At 38.8% G+C, this 22,081-nt stretch overlaps 2 protein-coding genes and 1 long non-coding RNA gene across 3 annotated transcripts in view; all 3 read left to right on the top strand.

Moving 5' to 3' along the window:
* The window catches only part of LOC116173566 (laminin subunit alpha-1-like), a 57,875-nt gene extending 45,966 nt beyond the window's left edge, over positions 1 to 11,909 (top strand). The window contains exons 9-22 of the mRNA XM_031491094.1: positions 20 to 241; positions 291 to 1,248; positions 1,300 to 1,541; positions 1,592 to 1,876; positions 1,924 to 2,123; positions 5,416 to 5,693; positions 5,743 to 5,982; positions 6,029 to 6,203; positions 6,255 to 6,680; positions 6,730 to 7,497; positions 7,550 to 7,828; positions 10,840 to 11,005; positions 11,051 to 11,407; positions 11,459 to 11,909. Of these exons, the coding sequence (XP_031346954.1) occupies positions 20 to 241; positions 291 to 1,248; positions 1,300 to 1,541; positions 1,592 to 1,876; positions 1,924 to 2,123; positions 5,416 to 5,693; positions 5,743 to 5,982; positions 6,029 to 6,203; positions 6,255 to 6,680; positions 6,730 to 7,497; positions 7,550 to 7,828; positions 10,840 to 11,005; positions 11,051 to 11,407; positions 11,459 to 11,604 (4,742 nt within the window). The 3' untranslated portion in view covers positions 11,605 to 11,909. The remainder of the gene's footprint in view (positions 1 to 19; positions 242 to 290; positions 1,249 to 1,299; positions 1,542 to 1,591; positions 1,877 to 1,923; positions 2,124 to 5,415; positions 5,694 to 5,742; positions 5,983 to 6,028; positions 6,204 to 6,254; positions 6,681 to 6,729; positions 7,498 to 7,549; positions 7,829 to 10,839; positions 11,006 to 11,050; positions 11,408 to 11,458) is intronic.
* A 2,764-nt stretch (positions 11,910 to 14,673) lies between these two features.
* On the top strand, positions 14,674 to 19,210 carry LOC116158759 (transcription initiation factor TFIID subunit 6-like). Its single transcript, XM_031471589.1, has 5 exons — positions 14,674 to 15,033; positions 15,081 to 15,311; positions 15,361 to 15,564; positions 17,837 to 18,016; positions 18,068 to 19,210. Exons 1-5 carry the CDS (start codon positions 14,791 to 14,793, stop codon positions 19,160 to 19,162), a joined length of 1,953 nt encoding a protein of 650 aa, XP_031327449.1. The 5' UTR covers positions 14,674 to 14,790; the 3' UTR covers positions 19,163 to 19,210.
* Positions 19,211 to 19,733: 523 nt separating this feature from the next.
* On the top strand, positions 19,734 to 20,531 carry LOC116158760. The gene is made up of 3 exons (XR_004142806.1): positions 19,734 to 19,790; positions 19,838 to 19,950; positions 20,028 to 20,531. It is a non-coding gene; the product is annotated as an uncharacterized LOC116158760 (long non-coding RNA).
* The last annotated feature ends 1,550 nt before the right edge of the window (positions 20,532 to 22,081 follow it).

Below are 22,081 nucleotides of genomic sequence, written 5' to 3'. Positions count from 1 at the left end.
TTTGATGTTGCCTGTTTAGGTTACACTGGACACAAATGTGATAGCTGCAGTCCCGGATATTACGGACAGCCACAGCTGGCGGGTGGAAGCTGCCAGCCTTGCAATTGTAACGTGGAAGGAACATTGAGTCATGAGTGCGATATGGTTACCGGGGCATGCTTTTGTAAGCCAGGTATTTCCGGTCGTCACTGCTCACAGTGCGAGAAACCAAGGCATGTGCTCCAACAGTTCAAGTGCACCCGTAAGCTATCTGCCAAGTTAACTACGTTGATAATTTAAATTTTGTTTAGCTTGTGATAAGTGCACCCAGTGGCTTCTGGATGACATCGGCCAGTTATCTTACGATCTGGACCAGAACACCCACTTCTTACTGAATGGCTCAATTGAACCACCCTGGGGCACCTTACGTAACATCGAAAAGCGCTACGTATTTCTCAACGATAAACTCGCCACGTATCTAAATAACAAGCACTCTGCAGAAGAACTGATTGCAAACACCTCGATAGACGCTCTCAAAGTTCGCCTGAACAGCTTAGAGAACCGTTATAACAAACTCGGTCTTGATGACGTCACGCAGAAAGCTGCAGAGATTGACAAGATGGCAAAAGATCTAGATAGTGAGCTACGTGAGAGCAAACCGCAATTACAACAATTAATTGAAACGTTGCAGAACTTTGGCAAATCCCAAATAAGTACACAAGAAGCGGTAAAGGAAGGCGAAGCTTTACTGAGGGAAATTCAGGATATCGCCAAAACTATGAATTATCCTCACGGCGAAATTTTGTCCAAATGTGAACAGGTCAAGGCGGTTATTGAGAAACTGATGCAAACGACGCCCAATCCTCAAAGGGTGGCGGACGAGTTGTCCACGTTAAAAGAGCGTCTGAAGGACATCGATGTTATTATCACCAATATTGAACTAGTGCGGAAAGATGCCGAACTAAAAAATACCGGTAATAAGATACGCATTGATGGTGTAAAGCGGGCGATTGACGAAATCCAGAAGAAAACTAAGGAAATCAAGGAGGATGTTGACAACTCGAAGAATATGATAAAGAAGGCGATGGACGCCTTGGAAGGGATTCGCCTAATTTACAGCGAGCTGGGATCAGATGACAGCCTCAAAGACCTAGTGCAGCAGTTGCAAGTTAGGCACGCGAAGTTGAGCCGCATTAACCCCAATGGAATACTGGAGGCCGTATTGCAACACGTGGAGGGCTTAGAAAAGAAAGCGTCGGAATACGCAAAGTAATCCACGTGCAAGACCCGAACTCCCAACTAATCTATCTACCGTTTCAGATTATTCAATCTATCAAGCAAGGAGATAAACGCGGTAAAGGCCAGCGAGGCCTATGCAAACATTAAGAAGTACTTGGACGAAGCAAGCCGGTTGGCAAACGAGGCGCTTGCCAACATTAATACCGCCATGGATACGCTTTCGCCGGAGGGTAAAGATTCGATCTCGACTAACGCGTCGATTTCTATGGCAGACTCTGAACGGCTCGAAATACGGATACGGCACCAGATTGATAATCTGGCGGGTAACTTGATTTAACTTACATTTGGCAGCGGTTTACATGCAATTTTCCAGATATCAAACAAAGAAAGGACATTGTCGCGTTAAAGGTGAAAGCCGTCGATTCGAACAATTGGCGCAACGGCTTAACAAACCGGGACCAGGATAACAAACTGCACGAAATGAAGACTCAATTGAACAAGCGGAGCAAGGAGAAGATACAGGATTTACTGAACGAGGCGATCGATCAGACCGATAGAATGAAGGACGTACACAGACAAGCGATGAACATCGACGTGTCCAAGGACTACGAGCTCTTTAAACCTTACCAAAAGTTACTCAATCTAACCAGCTCGGACAGTGAGTGCTCGTAAAGAAGCCGCGGTTAGTCCTAACTCGTTTTTTAGATCTTCGCAAGTTGCAGGAGCAGATCACGGTTACGCAGGACGAACTGCGAAATATGCTCGGTGAAAAGCACACCTATCTCGATATCATCAAGCAGAATACAATTAAATTTAACGAGTTTCGTACGGCGAATAACTCGCTCGCTTTAAAGTTGCAAGCGCTCAAGGCACAAATAAAGAGTGCTAAGAAAACCGCGGAAGGGGTAAGTTTAGGTTGAAACATTTGCTGTTAGAGAGTTAAAATTTGACGCTTGGAACAGTTGGAACTTCATTTCCAAGGCTCCCAAATTCAACAGTTCTACTTCAAGATGAAGTAGGGCTTTAACATGTGGTAGGGGCGATGCTCAGGGCCTTTTAGAACGCCCGTTTAGTTACTGAGTAATTGTCACGCCCTAAAATGGCGTAATGGTTTTATATCGTTGCAATTTATATTGGTTAGTCATTTGCTTTGCACCATTACTAACGGCTTTTGAAGATGTGGCTGAATCTCAATTTTGCAGACCTAGCATTTGCCCGCAGCTTGATTCCCAATTAGCTGATTTACAAAAGTAACTAAAGAAGGCTAATTTACAGAGTGTAATTTAAAACCAGATCCAGACAATGAGGCGACTACTAACGATATTTAGCAAATAGCCCATTAACAAATGTGGGAAGATGACGAACGCCCATTTTTATTCCACTCATCAAAATAACACTTGAAGAATGACTCTTTTACAACTTAAAGGATTTCATAATTTATTCTCATGGCGCTTGATTTAAATTTTAAACCCTAAGCTTTTTCTAGGCGCAGACTTCTAGGCTTAAAGGTCTACAGTATCAGGGTACACTTGGATCTTAAGTTGGAGCTTAAGTCTTCCTAATTTAGTCTCGTGGCACAAAATGTTGAAATTTAAGGTTTAAGCTTGTCATGCTCCCATTTTCAAAGCTTTAAAATATCAGATATAAGTAGACCATCATGTGGTTCATACTTTAAATTCTAAGCTTTATCTTTTGGGTTAAAAATTGAGGTATGCATTACTCTTCCAAACTTATTAGTTCCTCTTTTAATCCCCTCCAGACGTTGTGCGGTGGCAATTTTCCTTTTTTTCTGCTCCTGTCCTTCCCATTCAACTTTACAATATTAGTCTACGCTCCCACATAAGGTCAACCTTCGTCCACCTGTTTACCAAGTGAAATACATTTTTTTTGCAATCTTAATATGTAAACAAAGACATTGGAAATGGATGCCTAAAGAAATTAAGTCAAGAGTACCCTTAATTTAAATTAATGTAATTAATATTTCTGTCTGCTTCAAGGCTTCCAAATTCAACAGTGAGCTCCAAGGCTGAAATGACGATTTAACTCTGGTAGCTGCGATGCTCAGATGTTTATTGAATTAATGTTTTAGATCGGAATCATTCCCCCTTTAGTTACTTATGGCCGTTTGCACCGAGAAATTTAAGTGGAGCTTAGCTTAAGCGTAGCTTAAAATCCATGACAACGATTATTGAGACAATGGTTGTCATGGATTTTAAGCTACGCTTAAGCGAAGCTCCACTTAAATTTGTCGGTGCAAACGACCATGAGTCATTGTCACACCCAAAAAATGTGGCAAGGCTAAATTTCTATTGGTTAGTCATTTGCTTTCCACCATTACTAACTGCAGGATCTGGCTAAATTCAATTTTGCAGAACTAGCATTTTCTCACACCTTGATTTCCACTTGGCTGATTTGCAAAACTAACTAAAGAAGGCTAATTTACAGAGTGTAATTTAAAACCCGATCCAGACAATGAAGCGACAACTAATGATTTGAACAAATAGCCCATTAACAAATGTAGGAAGAACGCTCATTTTTATTCCAATCATCAAAGTAAAACTTGAAGCCATGAACAAACTTTATTTGGGGGAATGCTTTCAAAGACTTTTTTACAACTTAAACATTTCTACATCCGTGCAAAATTCAAATAAAAATGTTCTCGTTACTCGTTACAAAGCTTCAAACTTTGAACTTCAAGGTTTTCACAATTTATTCTCATGACGCTTGATTTAAATTGTTAACCCCAATCATTTTCTAGGCGCCCATTTCCAAACTTAAAAGTCTACAGTATCAGGGTGCACTTGGATCTTAAGTTGAAGCTTAAATCTTCCTCACTTAGTTTCGTGGGACAAAATGTTGAAGTGATTTGAGTCTTAAGTTAAGGTTTCTCATGCTCCCACTTTCAAAGCGTTAAAATATTTGGTATCTCAATCAAGCCCATCATGTGGTTCATACTTTAAATTCTAAGTTTTATCCTTTGGCTTAAAAAGTAGGCATTAATCTTCCAAACTTATTCCTCTTCCTCTTTTAATCCCCTCCAGCCGTTGTTCGTTGGTAATTTTTCTTTTTTTTTTACTCTTGCCCTTCCCATCCAACTTTACAATATACAGGGTGCCCATTATGTATGGAATATAGTATATATCTCTGTAAATATTGAATGTATAAAAAATTTTTCCTTATGAAAGTTGTTTAAAATTTCATTTTCCATAATAAGGCAGCATTTAGTTGTTTTTATTTCAGAAAACAACGTTCATTTGTTTTATTTTGATATCTAAATTAATGTTATTTATGTGATTATGAGCTTTTTTGAAAAATTTTCTTATATTAGGGTACTAACATGTTACATTATCGAAAAGAGAACTTATATCAAATGAGCCTAATGAAAAGGTGCACTGCTATTTTAAAAAAATTCAATTGTTTTTCGTTATTCGTTTGTTTTCTGAAATAAAAACAATTGAATGCTGCCTTATTATGAAAAATAAAATGTTAACAACTTTGTGGCGCAGTTCAGTGGAAGCTAGACTGTGGTACTAAGGGTCCCTGGTTCGATTCCGGGTTCGGGCATGGATATTCAGTAAACGTATAGTGAGCTGGGTTGGTAGAGCAGCCTTGCCTGAAACCCCGCCCACTTCAAAATAAAGGCAAAAATAAAATAAATAAAATCAAATATGAGAGAGAAGGCATCTCCATGTGATAGAAGCAGACAAAAATATTAATTACATTAATTTAAATTAAGGGTACTTTTGACTTAATTTCTTCAGGCAACCCATTTCCAATATCTTTGTTTGCGTATTACCTAAGGGCTAAGATTGCTAAAAAATGTATTTCACTTGGTAAACAGATGAGTTGACGTTACTGTGGGATCTTGTACTAATACAGCAATCATATTAAGATCATTCTTGAGCAGTTTCCTCTTCAGATTTTTGAGCCTTTCCTCTTTAGCATTTTTCGAGCTTGTTTTCTTCCCAGACTGTTTCCCTCTGATATCCAAATGGGAAAATATACAGAAATATTTAGTATTAGAAGAATTCATGATTTATGGTGCCTTTCCCATCCCGATGCCGTACCTCTCGAGAGAGCTTTACTGCATATTTAAACATAATAATGATATCTTGGTGGTTCCGTTACAGTACCCCCCTAGTTTTTAATGTAACAAAATAGTGACTTGTTAATAGAACATTTATTCATTCATTTCAGATAAGGATTTCTTTAACTGGTGCAACTTGCGAGCGATCCTACAAAATTGACACACTATCTCCGACACTTGTGTCAAAACTCATAGTAAAATTCAACTACACTCTTAGCAGTGAACCAAGCACCAGCTCACTATTTTACCTTAACACCACCATTGGACAGTACATGAACCTAAAGATTAAAGACAATCATATTGTCTTTTCCATAAAATTGGGTAATGCAGTTATAGAGCATGACTACGTCATGCCACAAAGTGACTTTTACACGGTTGCCATTGAAAGGTATGTACCTCACCTTAATCCAGTCTAGGCACCAATAAATTTTCTTTAGAATCGCTAATTACGTAGAAATGACTGTCAATAATGAAGTGGTGGAGTCTAAGGATGTGATCAGTCCGAAGAGCGAGGTGACACTGTTCAAGACTTCTCCACAGAGCTTAATACACATTGGGTACGCTCTAGACGCCGAGCCAGGCATCACGGCTTGTATACGCGATGTGATCTACAACAATTACAAGATAGGCATGTGGAATTTCCACACCAGTGATGGGCAGTGCGCTGGGTGCATTAGGTAAGGTCAACAAGTGTAGGTCGACGTGTTACCATCAAAATCTTAGAAGCAACGAGCTCACGCTGGAAAGCACCTATGACTTCTACCAAGGTGACGGTTACTCCATGATATCTAAGGAGCAGCAGGACAAGTACGCAAATCCGGCCCAGTTTAACGTTCAATTTTCACTTAGAACTTTCGACGAGAATGCTCTACTCTTCCTAGCTGCTGATCCCGAACGCGTAAGTCACCAGTCGCACTAACCATCATCCCTCACGTGTAAACTGTTACAGAAAAACTACCTCGCGATCTTCTTAAATGACGGTCGCATACACTATCGCGTCCATTATCCCAACGAAGAGGATATAATCATGAAGACTGAGAAGAAGTACAACAACGGGGAAAAGGTGAGAATATCAGCGGAGAAAGTATGGGTCCGAACAGCGAAACAAGTTGACGCGGTCTTGCGCGTTAATGACGGCCTTGAGGTGTTCAACGATAGCCGAAGTAACATCGATAGTGGCACGAATATAAGGTTGAAGAAAATCCATTATTACTTCGGCGGCGTGCCGCCCGATTACTTTTTAAATTCGATGGGCGTCACTGATACGCTACCCACGCATCAGTCTCTGCTGGGCGGATTGGAAGAGGTGAGGGAGTATCAGCTTTTCAGTGACGACAACATTAGAAAATATAGCGTTACTAAGCAAAGTGGGGAGGTAATGTTACCGAAACCTGCTTCGTTACAATCTAAGTCTCTGTTCACAGTTGGAGTTTCGTAATGTTCTCTTCGAAGGTCTGGGCTACATACAGCTGAAGGCGAAACGAATGGAGGGGAGCTTGTTTTTGATGCTGCGCACCAAGAATCCGCATGGTTTTGTGTTGTTCATTGACGAAGTGCTCAGTATTAGTATGAGTGAGGGTAAGCTCGTCGTAAAGGTCTACGATAGGGATGAGACCTACACTTTGACATCAAAGCAAAGCGTTAACGACGAAGTGTATCACCTAGTCGAAGTCGTACGCTTAAATACAAACGTGGAATTGAAAGTGAACGGAGAAACAGACGACAGTATCCAAACCAAAGAAACCGGTACAAATAAGTTAAGTGCTGAAACTACCCTGTACCTTGGGGGCGTACCTGATACCTTTTCCAAACTGTTGGAAGGAAACAGCTTGCTTGTGGGCGAAATTAGTGATATATTGATAGATAATAAGTTAGTTAAAATTAATAAAAACACAGTGCAATACTTTGAGAAAGTTAAAATTGGGAGATCGATCACCGTGCAGCAACCAATGCAGGCGCCGAAGAATTTCCAAGAACCGGACGAGACCAAAACCGAAATGAAAGAGATGCAAAACACCGAAGGTTGCGGTGTCGCGCTCAACTACACGTTCGATCCGAACGCGGCGAAGTTCGGTGACAAACCGTTCAGTTACGTTTTGCACTACCTCAAAGACAACTTTTGGCGGAAGGACTACAAGCTGGGTATCTCATTTCGCACCTACCAACCGAACGGTGTCCTATTCACGGCATTTGTAAGACCCGAGCTTGTGCAAATTTAAGTTTGACAACTTTACAACATTGTAGGGACCGAGGCAGCACTACAACTTATTGGAGATACGAGGGGGAAGAATAGTGTTTAAAAGCAATGGAAAACGTTTGCGGAATGTGGAGTTGCCGCAGAAGGTCGATGACGGTAACTGGTACAGTGTGACGGTCGAGGCGAGTGGAGTTAAGAAGAAGCGTAAGTTGACGGTGTCGATTAATGGGTACAAGACGAAACCGTTGAGGCTTCCTCGTAATAAAATCAGTCGGGAGATATACATCGGAGGGATTTCCGAGAATATCACTTTGCCGGCAAGTATGGTAAGTGTGGATTTGCTAATTAAATTTAAAACGCCTACGCTAAATTTAGCCTTAAATACCACAAGTGTACTAAATTGCTTTCATTTCTATAAAGCATTGGGCAGGAAATCTTATACCTGTACCGCTTCATAATCAAAGAGAACAGAACTAATATTCGAGAAAATGAAGCGCGTTAAGATAAGAAGCGAGTGTTCAAGCAAATATGAGCCGAAACGTTACAGTGAGAGGGCGCAATCTCCGCTATACTTACCTATGTATAAAAACCAAGTGAACGCCTGTTTTTCGGTAGTTTCGTTTCAGCACTTCCAATGGACAAATAGAGTAGGAAAGCGACACTACGTTAATTGGGGCGCTAATTATCGCGTATAACATTGATTCGATTGATTGATTCGTGGTTGAACCTTGAAAGCGAAACAATACCAAGTAACGTGTGGTAATTTTAGATCGCGAAAGGTTACCTATGTTAAATTGGTAGTTAAACGAAATACGAAAGAATTATTAACCGCGATATTTTACGTGAAATGGTACTACGAAGTTACCGAATTATATTAGAGAAACTCTGTCGCCATTTCCACGAAATTATTGTCGTGGACAATTTTTAAGTTTGTTACTAGATACCGATACATGCAAAAGCCAATATAGATAAGTGTTGTTGAGCGAAAAAGGGGAACTTCATTGCGTGAAGGCGATAAACTTTATTTCTAACAGTAAATATTATGCGAAATGGTTTTAAAGCGAACAGTTTCATTCGTTGTATTGTCGGAGCTATGTTTTTCGCCTAAAAATTAATGAGTAATGGGTAAATGGGTCCAAATTACAGAATATTCAAGTTCAATTTACGTTATATGATGTTGCTTACGATTTCTCTTGCGAGTTGCCATGTTTTCGGGTCCCATCATACTTATTCGTAATTGTTGGTAGCAAATCGTATAACGTAAACAGAAAACCACCAAAACAAACCCTAACGAATGAATAATCGTACGGAAAATCATACGGGAAACCGTAAGCAAAATCACATAATGTAAACTGCACTTTATAGTGGCTCGTTACGATTAAGAAACTAGTTCATCAATCAAGTTCGTGCACCTAAGTTGTTTATAGGAAGTGCGAACAACATTATGAACACTATGGCTACCTACCGGTAAAAAGGTTAAAGACAATTAATTCAAGCTTTTGTTTGCTGTTAAATCAATTGTTACAAAGGTACATTTTTAACATTTATTACATACTGCAGAACATGAGTAATTTATTACCTACCGTGAATAACTCAAGGTTCAACTAATCAAAGGAAGCCTGGAAGCACAGTTCCTGAATCAAGTTGCGTCAATCATTTTTCGAAATTAATTTTCAACAAGTAACTCAACTCACCTGGTAATACAAGAGGTCTAATTGTATTACCCAAGGCGTTCCATTGTCAATTTTCTGATTTGCGGTGTCATTTCACAACAAGAAATCCAACTGACACTGACACCACATAAGGAATAAACAACACTCCGATTAACTCTTTCGTATACCTCCCCTTTCTTTAATCCAACATGAACATTCACTTTTATCAAAACGACTTTTAACACTCTTTAACTTTCCTCCACAAAACTTTACAATTAAACAAGACTGACTGTCTTTTCAAAAAGCTTCAATACCGGAAAAAGTGACAAATATACACAAGACAATAAGCCGCTACGTTTCAACATCCACCAAGAAAAAAACAAGTTAAAAAGTCATTATGCAAACATAAATGACGAGAGCATATATTCGTAGTGTTTACATATAAAGTTTCATTTAAATATATTCATAAATAAAAATGTTAAAATTGCACATGCGTTAAACCAAATTTTTGACACTGCGCATGCGCAAAACCAAAAAATATCGGTATGCACAGAATCCTTTTAACAAGTCCTTTCAAATCAGCCCCATATGGCTCAAATCGGTTCAGTCGTGTAGAAGGTGTACGAACAGACGGACGGACGACAATGTGCAGCCAATAGCGGTTTTTGACTTTGAGGAAACAACGATTCATTTCCACAGTCAAAAAAGCATCCTTGGTGTTGTGTCGGCGGAACAAGCGTACGGCCTTACTCCTGGTCAAGGTCGGCGGTAGCAGCGTTTGGCTTTTCGGTCTAGAAAGCCTCGAGGGGAGTAAACAGCAGCTCCTGGACTTCTAAAGGGCAAGTGTGGGTCGGCTACGGGTGAATGCTAAAACAAAATAAAAGCGCATAGGAACAGTCAATAATCGGATTCAATAGCGGTATCTACGGGAAAGCAAATGCATGAAAGCGAGGTAGTACCCCCCCTCCCTTCTTCCTTCCATATAATTAGTGAAACGGAAAGTAACAAAACGCTTACCTTGCAATTAAATGGAGCGGTAGAAATTAATGTGCAAGAAGAAGCAAAAGCTATAGCTTTAATTAATTGTGCTGCCTGCTGACGTCCTAAAAATCTGCAATTGGTCCCAAAACTCGAATCTATTAAGAGCGCTTCTTTTGATACTCGATATGACTTTTACTGCAACACTACTGTCAATTTCACTTACTTAATTGGCCGAATGGAAATTTCTAAATTTACCATAACGTAGCTGAAATTCTAAAATATTAATTTGCCCTCTACTAAATGACTAGAGCTTTCGGACGCAACAAAAACAATTGAAATATCTTGACGGAAACGGTTGCAAACTGCGAAATAATTATTGCAGCGTTATTTACGATATCGGTATCCCTAGAAATACTTCCGCTACGACACTTCGTAACGAAGCGCCCAATTTAAAACGCTTCTAGATACTAGGTGTTCAGCATAGCTGGTCGACCCCACAAATGTACGGTGTGGTCATAACTTCGGGTATGAAACTTCAACGGAAAATAGGTGCTTCATTACAACCAGTTTCTTAAGCTTCTGCACTAAATGTGTCACCTCACTAGAAGCTTAAGGGTGCTACATTTATACTATTTTTTTAAAGTAATTGGTTCGAGGATGCCTCGAAAACGCACATGAAGCATGAATGAATCTTTATTTTACAGAAATCGAACTATCACCCATTCCGAGGATGTATAAGAGGCCTTACGATAAACAAAATTCCTCACGGTTTAATCAAAGACAAAAGCACCGTCCATCACAACATAGGTCAATGTTTTCCCAACATAGAGCAAGGCTCTTACTTCGGCGGGGACGCCTTTGCGATATACAGTAAGTGTCTACCTATTCCATAGGATTTCTCACTTTCTCTTCCAGACAAATACTTCCACATCAATGCGGTTTTGGAACTCAGTTTAGAGTTCCGGACGGCCGAACAAAACGGAATTATCATAAGCGTGTCGAATCCGCGCAACAGTCCGGCGCTCTCGATCGAGTTACAGAGCGGGGCAATTGTAATGACGACGGACAATGGTTACGGCACCATCACGAACGTGACAAATAACCTGTCCGATTTCGCACTGTGCAATAATCAATGGCATAATATCACCGCCGTCTACACGAGTTCGGAGATAACTATCAACGTTGACGGAATACGAAAGAGTTGGGTGCAACCCGATGATGAAACGCTGATGGACGAACTGGAAGCGCCACTTTACATAGGTGGAATACCTGGTAAAATTCCAGAGGTACATTTATTTTCAATTACCTGTTAACAACTTACAGATTACGCACCTGTTGGAACGCTAAAGATGAAGGAGAACTTCAAGGGTTGCATACGAAACATGAAGATAGGAAAGAAAACAGTCGACTGGTTAAACATGGAACAAGTTACAAACGTTTTGCTAGACTCTTGTCCGATGACCTCATAAACTTAAAAAAGTATTATGAACAGCACTGCCATTTTTTTTTGTACATAGAAATGTAAATAATTACATAATCACAATTGCCATATTAATTTATAATACAATAGCCATAAAATGACTGATTAATTTACGTTAAAATTATATTTTTGCTACATTCCAAGCAATCGCGGATGTGGGATTTTGTCACCGAAATAGTAATTTGTAAAATTATTCCAAAGTCAAGTTTCTGCCATAAAGTCTTCTAAGTTTAAGTAATTTATTATAATTAATGAATGTACAACATTGTAAATAAAATAAAATAGTGCACATTTTCCTGATTGGCACAGTGTCCAAAGCGAGATGCTCAATTGTTAATGATAAAATTGAATTGTTTTCCATTTAAAGAAATATGATTAATAGGAGGATTAATTTTTTTAATTCTAGGATTCAATTATTACACCTTGCAGCTGTCAACTTTTGCTTGGGATTGATTGTTGTCGGTGACCGGAATTAAGGTGGTTTCTGATCTTCAGCTTTCACATTTTCAGTGATGACCTGATTGTGTTGCATATACTATTAATTGGTGCTGCGTGCAAAATCTCTTTCATTCCTTTCACCAAATCCAAAAGGCCCAACCACAATGCCCTTTCTCTTCTCCCACTACCGCATTCCGAGTCTCCTATTATAATTAAATTGTCTTCTCATCCAAATTGGAGTTTCAGATGTGGAGAAGCTAGAGCCACAGATAACTACAATTGTGTTAGCGCTGAAAGCCACGATGAATTAGCTTTGGGTTGGGTGTAGGCTAGTAGCCTCTCCTTAGTAAGAGAATCTGGAATGTTTTCCAAGAAGATTTTTTGGGTGAAAACTTGTAATAGAGAACTCCAGATTGATTGTACTCCACGTCTATCAGTTGGGAGTGGGTGACGAACAGTACCCTCACTAGATGTTCAATTCATATCCATTAATTCCTGACGGCCGGTACCCTATGATAGCGCGGTGAAGGAAAAAGATCTCAGAATTTCCAACACCTTCGACAATACGGGGAGTATGTTGATGGGGCTCAAGTCATTTATATTTTGAGGGTTGTTATTTTTTGGAATAGGAACCACATTAGCCACTTTCCAAATATCAGGTACCGTGTTAGATCTAAGACATACGTTAATGATGTACGTGATGTAAGTAATGATAAGCGGACAACATAACAGTAGCATATCAAGACTTATGCCATCTTCGCCAACGGCTTTTGACTTAATATTATAAAGTATATTCATGACGTCAATGTTTGAAACTTGTTAAAATTGTAACGTGTCACGAAACTCACACATAACGTTATTTGTGTAAAAGTGTACTAAGTCATTGTTTATAGAATAATTATGCTTGTAAATAAACGCTTCATTTAAATTATTCGCTTATGGTTCAGATGAAAAGGAATTTCTACATTGCGCGATTTTGAGTATATATCCAACCGTTTATAAGTTCCTTCCATAGATTAGACAATTTACTAGTCCTGATGTGGTAAGCTAAATAGGCTTTTTCTTATAACATTCCTTTTTTCCAAAAATCGACTGCACCAAAATTTCTCGGGAAAACACTTTTTCTTATTAATTTTGGTGCGTAGAATCCAAAACAATTCGTACTTTTTCGATCAGACTCCTCAATCAAAAGTTATAGACTAGAAACCAATTTCGAAAGAAAATTCAAAGGGCTGTAACTTTTGAACTAGTAGCCTAATCTTGGAACTGTTTGAAATTATGGATTCTACAGGCCACGTTCTATAAGAAAAATTTTTTTCCGGGCCGATCTGAGACAATGTTTTTTTCGGGGCAGAAAAGGCAGTGTATAACCTTCCTTTTTTCCAAAAATCGACTGCACAAAAATTTCTCGGGAAAACACTTTTTCTTATTAATTTTGGTGCGTAGAATCCAAAACAATTCGTACTTTTTCGATCAGACTTCTCAATCAAAAGTTATAGACTAAACCAATTTCGAAAGAAAATTCAAAGGGCTGTAACTTTTGAACTAGTAGCCCAATCTTGGAATGGAACATTTTAATTTAGAGAAGTTATATAGGTTTCGTAACTTCTTGTATTAAAGCTCTTACAGAAAATATGTTGGTATTAAATATCATATACCTAACATATCATATAAAAAATCATGTGAGATATATTATAGTGTAAAGGTACCTTAAAAGAGGTTGGTCACAAGTGCAACAAAATATTTCCTCTCCCACCATAGAAAGCGCAAGAAAAATGTGGGGTAAGAAAAGCTTCTTGTAAAAAGTTAACAACAAAAATGGATATGTATCTAATAATATGTAAAACATTGTGGAGTAAATTTTTGTTGGGCAAGTAAAAGCATTGTATATTTATTAGGTAACAGTTGATGAAAGTATTTTCGTACTTCCGAGACTAAAGTGACAACTTCACTCCATTATGACAAGGACTGAAGTGTCACTTTTTGTCCCGCCGGGATTAAATTTGGACGAAAATCCCGGAAGGATGAAATTACTAACAAGGCAATTTCAGTAGGTTGTTCCACTTTTTGTATGCGGCACTACTTCTTAAACGCATCGTACTGCTGTTCATATAGTTTTTGGATTTCGGTGGTATCAATTCTTTACCTACTTTGGTTGCTTTTTATCAATATCAAATACACCACCAAAATTATGACACTAGCAATGACAGTTCCTATGGTAACTTGTTGGGCAGCGATTTTTTGAAAGAACGCGTTCTCTAACTCCATACATATTAAGTGTTTCAGTTTCGGAAGTACGAAAAATATCGTATGTACCTTGCGACTGAAGTAGTGGTCTTAATCCCTCAGGTAAATTTTTACCTTCGGGATTAAAAGTACTACTTCAGTCCCGCGGTATATAATATACTATTATTATAAATTCATAAAATGGTTTCACAATTTTAGCTTGAAGAATGAATGTGTATTAAACAAAAAATATATTCATCATCTCCAAACGCGCCGAATTTTTAAAATTTAAATTTTAGTGACAATGAACCGTAGGTAGTTCAAATGTATTATGTCACGTAGTTCAAATGTATTATGTCACCAAATTAGAAATTGGTACTCCTGAAAATGTCAATACATGGAAAATGACAACAAAACAATAATAATATAATTTTAAATAATCACATAATTACACTTGCTACTAATAGATATATAAGTACATAGTTTCAGTATTTCTTAGGGCTGGTATACAATGGCAAAAGCTTCCGAGAACGACCTTTATGGCACTTCATTTTCCATCGAATCTATGAAAGTGATTGCCGAGAGTATAGGCATAGCAAATCTGCCCGACGATGCCGCAAAGGAGCTGGCGGATGATATCTCGTTTCGTTTGAAGCATTTCATTCAGGACTCCGCCAAGTTTATGCACCACGCTCGTCGAAATAAGCTAATGTATCACGACATTGACGCCACACTTCGTTCGAGAAACATTGAGGTAAAAGACCTACTTTGAGCTTGTGGTTCCTAACATTGCATTTGTAGCCTCAATATGGGTTCCACTCTGTCGACTCGTTACCGTTCAGGTTTGCGTCGGGCGGCGGTCGCGAGTTACACTTCATCGAGGAGAAGGAGGTCGACTTGCACGATTTCGTCACAAACACAAACGTCAAAGCGCCGCTCGACATCACGCTGAGATCGCACTGGCTGTGCATCGACGGTATACAGCCGGCGATTCCCGAGAATCCCCCTCCTCAGGATAAGGAAATTCAAAAGGTTTCCGTGCAATATACCGAAACGTGTCATTATCGTAACGTTTTTACAGCTCGAGTCCGTCGATCCCGTCAACAAAATGAATAAACCCAACAAGGAGTCGTCGGGCAAGCCTAGCACCGGCAAGCAGAAGTTGCGCAACGTCGAAACGGTGCAGATAAAGCAGTTGGCCACGCACGAGTTGTCTGTCGAGCAGCAGCTTTATTATAAGGAAATTACGGAGGCGTGTGTCGGGTCGGATGAAACGCGCCGAATTGTAAGTGTCTGGTGGTGGTGACTGGGTTGTTGAAATATGTACAGGGTGGACCAAAGTAAAACGCTTCTGCATTCAAATTTTGCTGACATAAATAGAGAAGCTGTGTGACCCCTAGGGGGCGTTTCTCAGATTAGTCACTTTGTGATTCAGGGCAGCTAAGGTATTTTGAAGGGTTTTTTTGTTAATAATAATAATTTAATTGTTCGATCGTCATCACAATCATCGATACGTCGTAAGTGTTGCATTTGATTCCCCATGTGTCGGGAACATTTTGAGAAATTCAAGATGGCGGCTTCGTTCGCGATTCAGATGAACAGTAGTGACCTCTGGTGGCAGCACATTGCAATTAATACAGTTGTATTGTAGTTTTTAGGGCTGTAAAAGAAAATGCACTTGCAAAATTGAATGTAATTACACTGTAAAGAGGCAAGGATAGTTTAAAAAGTCACAGTACTGTCAAAAATTTTAAATGTGACCAGTGTAATTATGCAACCAACTAATTTAACAAATCGTCCAATGCATAACATTTCCCGAGACATTTCCAAAGTCTTTAATTGTGAACACTGCAATTACACAACAACAAATAGGAGATATATACGTCATTCCTTGACACACTCCACTTTGAATAACATCAGCTGCTATCAGTGTAATTACGCTACAACTTAATAGTTTGATTCGTGATCAGTGTAATATGCCACATTATGATCTTTATTCAAAATTAGATCATTTAAGTTAATTACATGTTCAAGCTACTTCAAGACAGCCTCAAGTTCCTAAGAAAAAGACCTTTTAAGATAGGATTAGGGAGTTATATTTTCAAGTCTCAAAAACGGCATGGTAAGTTTAATTCACGTTCAAATTTAAATTAGTACAACCATATGCTTACAAACCACTCCCACCTATAACTCGCCATTTGGAAATTACACCAGCGCCTCTAGTGTTATTGTAGGTATAGGATTCGATAACATTTAAAAAAGAAGAAAGATTTAACTATTTTTTCTGTCCCACTCTATTCTTTTATCTCTACCAAAGTAAAATTTTACATCTCCACAATTCACTTCCTCTTGTCCAGCTTAAATACAATTTAAACATTTTGCAGTATTAAACAAATTTTACATCAAAGACTGCTTTGAGAGACAATCCCATAAACAAAAAATTCCATAATTTTAAAGTCACTAAATATAGAAAGTACCGCAATCCATTGGACTCGTGTGTTAGAGAGAGAACGCATGATTTTTGCCCAAAAATGGCGGATGTTACCAGATTCTAGTAACTTTAATGTTAGGGATTGTTCCACCTGTTTGGAGATATCTGTATATATTTTTATAAAACATGACAGTACTATGTTATACTTAGTTAGGTTATAAAAAATTACAGCTATTCAGATTTTATTTGTCAATTTTTTTAAGTTGGCAGCAAATTTGCCCAAAAATGGCGGATGATTGCGGTACTTTCTATATCTAGTGACTTTACATAATGTAAAGTCACTATAAAGAAAGTACCGCAATCCATGGGCTCGTGTGTTAGAGAGAGAACGCATGATTTTTGCCCAAAAATGGCGGATGTTACCAGATTCTAGTAACTTTAATGTTAGGGATTGTTCCACCTGTTTGGAGATATCTGTACATATTTTTATAAAACATGACAGTACTATGAAGTTAGGTAATAAAAAATTACAGCTATTCAGATTTTATTTTTTAATTTTTTTAAGTTGGCAGCAAATTTGCCCAAAAATGGTGGATGATTGCGGTACTTTCTATATCTAGTGACTTTAACATAATGTTTTTTGGATACGCCCTCTGGCGGTCACACGGATTAAGATTGCGCCAGTAACTTTATCACAAAATTTGAGTCAACTCTTTGTGGTATATTGAGAATGTTTAACCATTTATGAAATTAAATGCAATGAAGTATTTAATTGACCATAGACGCTATCGATCTATATAAAAAGTTAGAGGGTGTCCCAAAAAAGTGAGATGTGGATGGTTAGTGCTCCACCAGCGTTTCTTTGGTACCTGCTTGACAGTCCGATGTGTTGATTTTTTGTTTGTTATTCACAATAGTAAATAGTTCCTGAATCTACGAAAAGCTGTGTTAAGGGTTAAATGGAAGAACAGATGGTAGAAGTTTTCAACTACCACTCTGAACTTCGCCCTTTTGAACTTAACTGTGAACATTTCTTCTGTCTTTTTTTTTACTGTACCTGCTTTTCTGTTCACTGTTTTTTTCAATAAACAGATATTATTATTATTTTTTATTTTTTTCTCGACAGGAAGCGTTACAGAGTTTAGCATTAGATCCGGGACTGTACGAAATGCTACCCAGAATGTGTACATTTATAATCGAGGGAGTACGTGTCAACGTCGTGCAGAACAATCTGGCGTTATTAATTTATCTTATGAGAATGGTTAAAGCCCTTCTGGACAATCAGTCGTTGTATTTGGAGAAATACGTATGTCGCTCGTGTCGTGTAATGGACCTTACTGACACCCTTTGATTTTAGCTTCATGAGCTGATTCCGTCCGTCATAACATGCATTGTGTCTAAGCAGCTCTGTACAAGGCCCGAATTTGACAATCACTGGGCCTTGCGCGATTTCGCCTCGCGCCTTAACGCACAAATTTGCAAAAACTTCAACACAAGTACCAACAACATCCAAACGAGAGTGACGCGTATTTTTACAAATTCAGTGCAGCAAGGGGATAAGTTGCCGTTATCGTCGCTGTATGGCGCTTTGCACGGGCTGTCCGAGTTGGGGACCGAAGTAATTAAAACGTTCATTCTACCGCACATTAAGACTATCGGTGCGCGAATCGAAGTACACCTCGAAGGATCGCTCATGTCGAATCTGGACAAGGTCGCTTCCGGGCACATTAAAGCGCTTTTGGTGAAGGTGCTTGCCCCGATTATCAAAAATTTGCGCGCCCCACCCGACTACTTCGAGGAGTACAAGGCGGACTACGGCTACCTGGGGCCCACCCTCCAATCGGCGGTAATGAAGGCGAGAACGCAGCCACCCCAACCGGTCACGCCCACAAACACCTCAATAGCGCCAGTAAGCGCCACCATCTCGCGAAACATAACCGCCCCGATGGGAATCGTGCAGAACACCGTAACTCCCGGTCGCACGATCGTAATGAACCAACCGAACCGCGGCACGCCGACCACCGGCAACCAGAAGTTTGTGTTCGTAACGCAACGCTCGCAAGGAGCGGCGCAGCCGACCGCGCAACCGCAGCAAAACACCGTCGTGAAAATCATGAACTCGCCGAATCCCCAGCCGAAGGTGGTCGGCGCGCCTCAGAAACTGGTGGTGGTGTGCATGCCGAACTCGGGGTCGACCAATTCCACCGTTATAAGTCAAAATACGCAAGTGTCGAGTAGCTTGCAGGGGGGGCAAATTGTAAGTCCCGGGATCAGTCCGATGCAAAGCCAGCCGCAGTTCGCCGTGGTTCCCAAACCGAATTTTATACAGCAGAATCAAAAAGTCAAGCAAGAGGTCTCAATGGATGAGCTCTCTCTTTTAACAAACTTTGTACCGCAGAGTCAAAAGATCAAGCAAGAAGTGGCTATAGATGACCTCTCCCATTTAGCTTAAGAGTGTTTTGTGCATTTACTTAAAATAAATTTTTTATTTTTGAATTGTGCAGCTATATCAATGGTTATTTTTGGTCTTTATTTTTAAGTGGGCGGGGCTTCAGCCAAGACTACTCTACCAAAGCAACCCACTGTACATTTACAAATATCCGTGCTCGAACCAGGGACCCTTCGTACCACAGTTGGGTCATGTATATGTTCATTCTCTATTCCAATTAATCACTTGTTTTATTTTTGAGTGGGCAGGGTTTCAGCTAAGGACTCTCTACTAACCCAACCTACTATACATTTGTAAATATCCACGCTAGGACCTGCGAACAAAGCTTTGAACATAATACATGGGTACTTCTGATGGATCATTTAGAGTCAATTCACTTCTGTGTGATCCCCATGGAACTGAATACGGGGGTACGTCAAAGACTTCTACCTTTGTTGCTCCTGATGAATTTTTTTTTAGGTAATTCACTTCCTGTCAACGATTTTCTGGAGATAGAGGAGTTTGGCCGTTGATTGATCACCACACCTGCCACCTTCCAGTTGTTAAAAAAGGTTATCAGATTTTCATGTGTGATCCCCCCCCCCTATTGAAAATGGAGCTAGCCTATACCACTCTGGAACGAAATGCAGGAGTACGTCAAATACTTCCATCTCTATTGTGTCTCATGAATTTTTTTAGATACCTAAGTCACTGTGATTGTCAACGATTTTCTGGAGATGGAGGCTTGCCACCCCCACATTGGAAATTCTGTTATGGTCCTGTGTTACGCCGAAATAAATACAGCTCTGACAGTGAGTTAATTTATTAACAAAGATCTTAAATCACAATTTATAAAGTGGCATATTACAATAAATTTTTCTTGTTCTAGGGCCTCTTCTCTATCGAAGACAGGTGCAGTACAGAAACCATGGCCATAAAATCTGGAAACCATACAACAGTTAGTTTCAAGTTCAATCAGTTAATTCGCACGCGTACAAGAATTAAAAAGATTCAAAATTTCAAAAAAAATGTTTTTAATCTTTTTTTATTTTTCAAACATTTTAAAAAAATTTAAGAAAGGTATTTTGAATTTTTTGAATATTTTTCACGCTGACTTTCAGACGGATTTTCTCTAGTTTTGTTATGGATTTTGTTTCACAATTAGTTCTTAGACAGAGGCTGTGTAGCGTAATCATCAAAGTGCACACGCGAAATTGTTTATTGTACTTATTCTAAAGAAAAATTATATATTACCTACTTACTGTTATTATTATATATATTGTTAAGTTGTCCTATAATTGGCTTTTGCTATTAGGCAATAAATTTATTATTTATTTATTATTAATTTATAAAGAAGTTCTTATTGTAACCATGATGCGTTGACAAAATAAATACCTTGATCTTTTGTCACCAATTTTGTTTTGTTTCCTATGACCCCCAAACAGCTGCACAAATAAAAATTGCAAGCGAATGAACTTATCAGAGGTTACTATAGTGAAGCGCATCAAGACATCTAGTTAGATTGACTACTAAATTGCAACTATAAGATAATGTGTTCCTCGTTGATGGCTGGATCGTAGGTAATCGAATTCGATGTGGTGAAACGGTGCTCATATCTGCAACAATAAGATTATTCAATAAACGTGTACGCAATGTTTCATTATCCTACCTAAATGGTTTTGGTACTTTCCCGACAGTGTTCGGGTTGATCAGCAAACGAATAGAAGCTTTCTCCAAACACGTTGCTCTGTATGAATTCTTCACATCGGTTTGGATTCCATAAGATTAGGTAGCTACTGCCCGAGACCTTCTGCAATTTAAAATTGAGCAATATCATAGGTAAGTAGGTATATTTTTAATAGGTAAGTATGTATCCTAGAATAGGGGACGAACAGTTTGTATAATGGATCTTGCCTATCAATTAGGTTGACTGGGAAAAGACTTATTCTTATAAACATTATCCCGTACAATCCAAAACTGCTTATAGTATGATGATTATTAGGACATAAGATCAAAAGTTACAGTTGAATTTTCTATCGAAATTGGTTTCTAGTCCTTAACTTTTTTTTGGGAAGTCTGATCGAAAAAGTACGAATCGTTTTGGATTCTACGCACCAAAATTAATTGGAAAAAGTTTTTTCCCGAGAAATTTTGGTGCAGTCGATTTTTGGTAAAAAAGGAAGGTTGTACACTGCCTTTTTTTTTGGGTCGAAAAAAAATTGTCTCAGATCGACCGGAAAAAAATATTTTCTTATAGAATGTGGCCTGTAGAATCCATAATTTCAAACAGTTCCAAGATCGGGCTACTAGATCAAAAGTTACAGCCTTTTGAATTTTTTGTCGAAATTGGTTTTTTGCCCATAACTTTTGATTGAGGCGTCTAATCGAAAAAGTACGAATCGTTTTGGATTCTACGCACCAAAATTAATTGGAAAAAGTTTTTTCCCGAGAAATTTTGGTGCAGTCGATTTTTGGTAAAAAAGGAAGGTTATACACTGCCTTTTTTTTGGTTCGAAGAAAAAAATTGTCTCAGATCGACCGGAAAAAAATATTTCCTTATAAAATGTGACCTGTAGAATCCACAATTTCAAACAGTTCCAAGATCGGGCTACTAGATCAAAAGTTACAGCCCTTTGATTAATTTTTTGTCGAAATTCGTTTTTTGCCCATAACTTTTGATTGAGACGTCTAATCGAAAAAGTACGAACCGTTTTGGATTCTACGCACCAAAATTAATTGGAAAAAGTTTTTTCCCGAGAAATTTTGGTGCAGTCGATTTTTGGTGCAAAAGGAAGGTTATACACTGCCTTTTCTTTGCCCCGAAAAAAAAATTGTCTCAGATCGACCCGGAAAAAAAATTTTCTTATAGAATGTGGCCTGTAGAATCCATAATTTCAAACAGTTCCAAGATTGGGCTACTAGTCAAAAGTTACAGTCCTTTGA

This window comes from Photinus pyralis, unplaced genomic scaffold (assembly GCF_008802855.1).
Source record: "Photinus pyralis isolate 1611_PpyrPB1 unplaced genomic scaffold, Ppyr1.3 Ppyr1.4_LG1, whole genome shotgun sequence".
Classification (NCBI taxonomy): domain Eukaryota; kingdom Metazoa; phylum Arthropoda; class Insecta; order Coleoptera; family Lampyridae; genus Photinus; species Photinus pyralis.
This window is presented reverse-complemented; position numbering and strand designations above follow the sequence as displayed.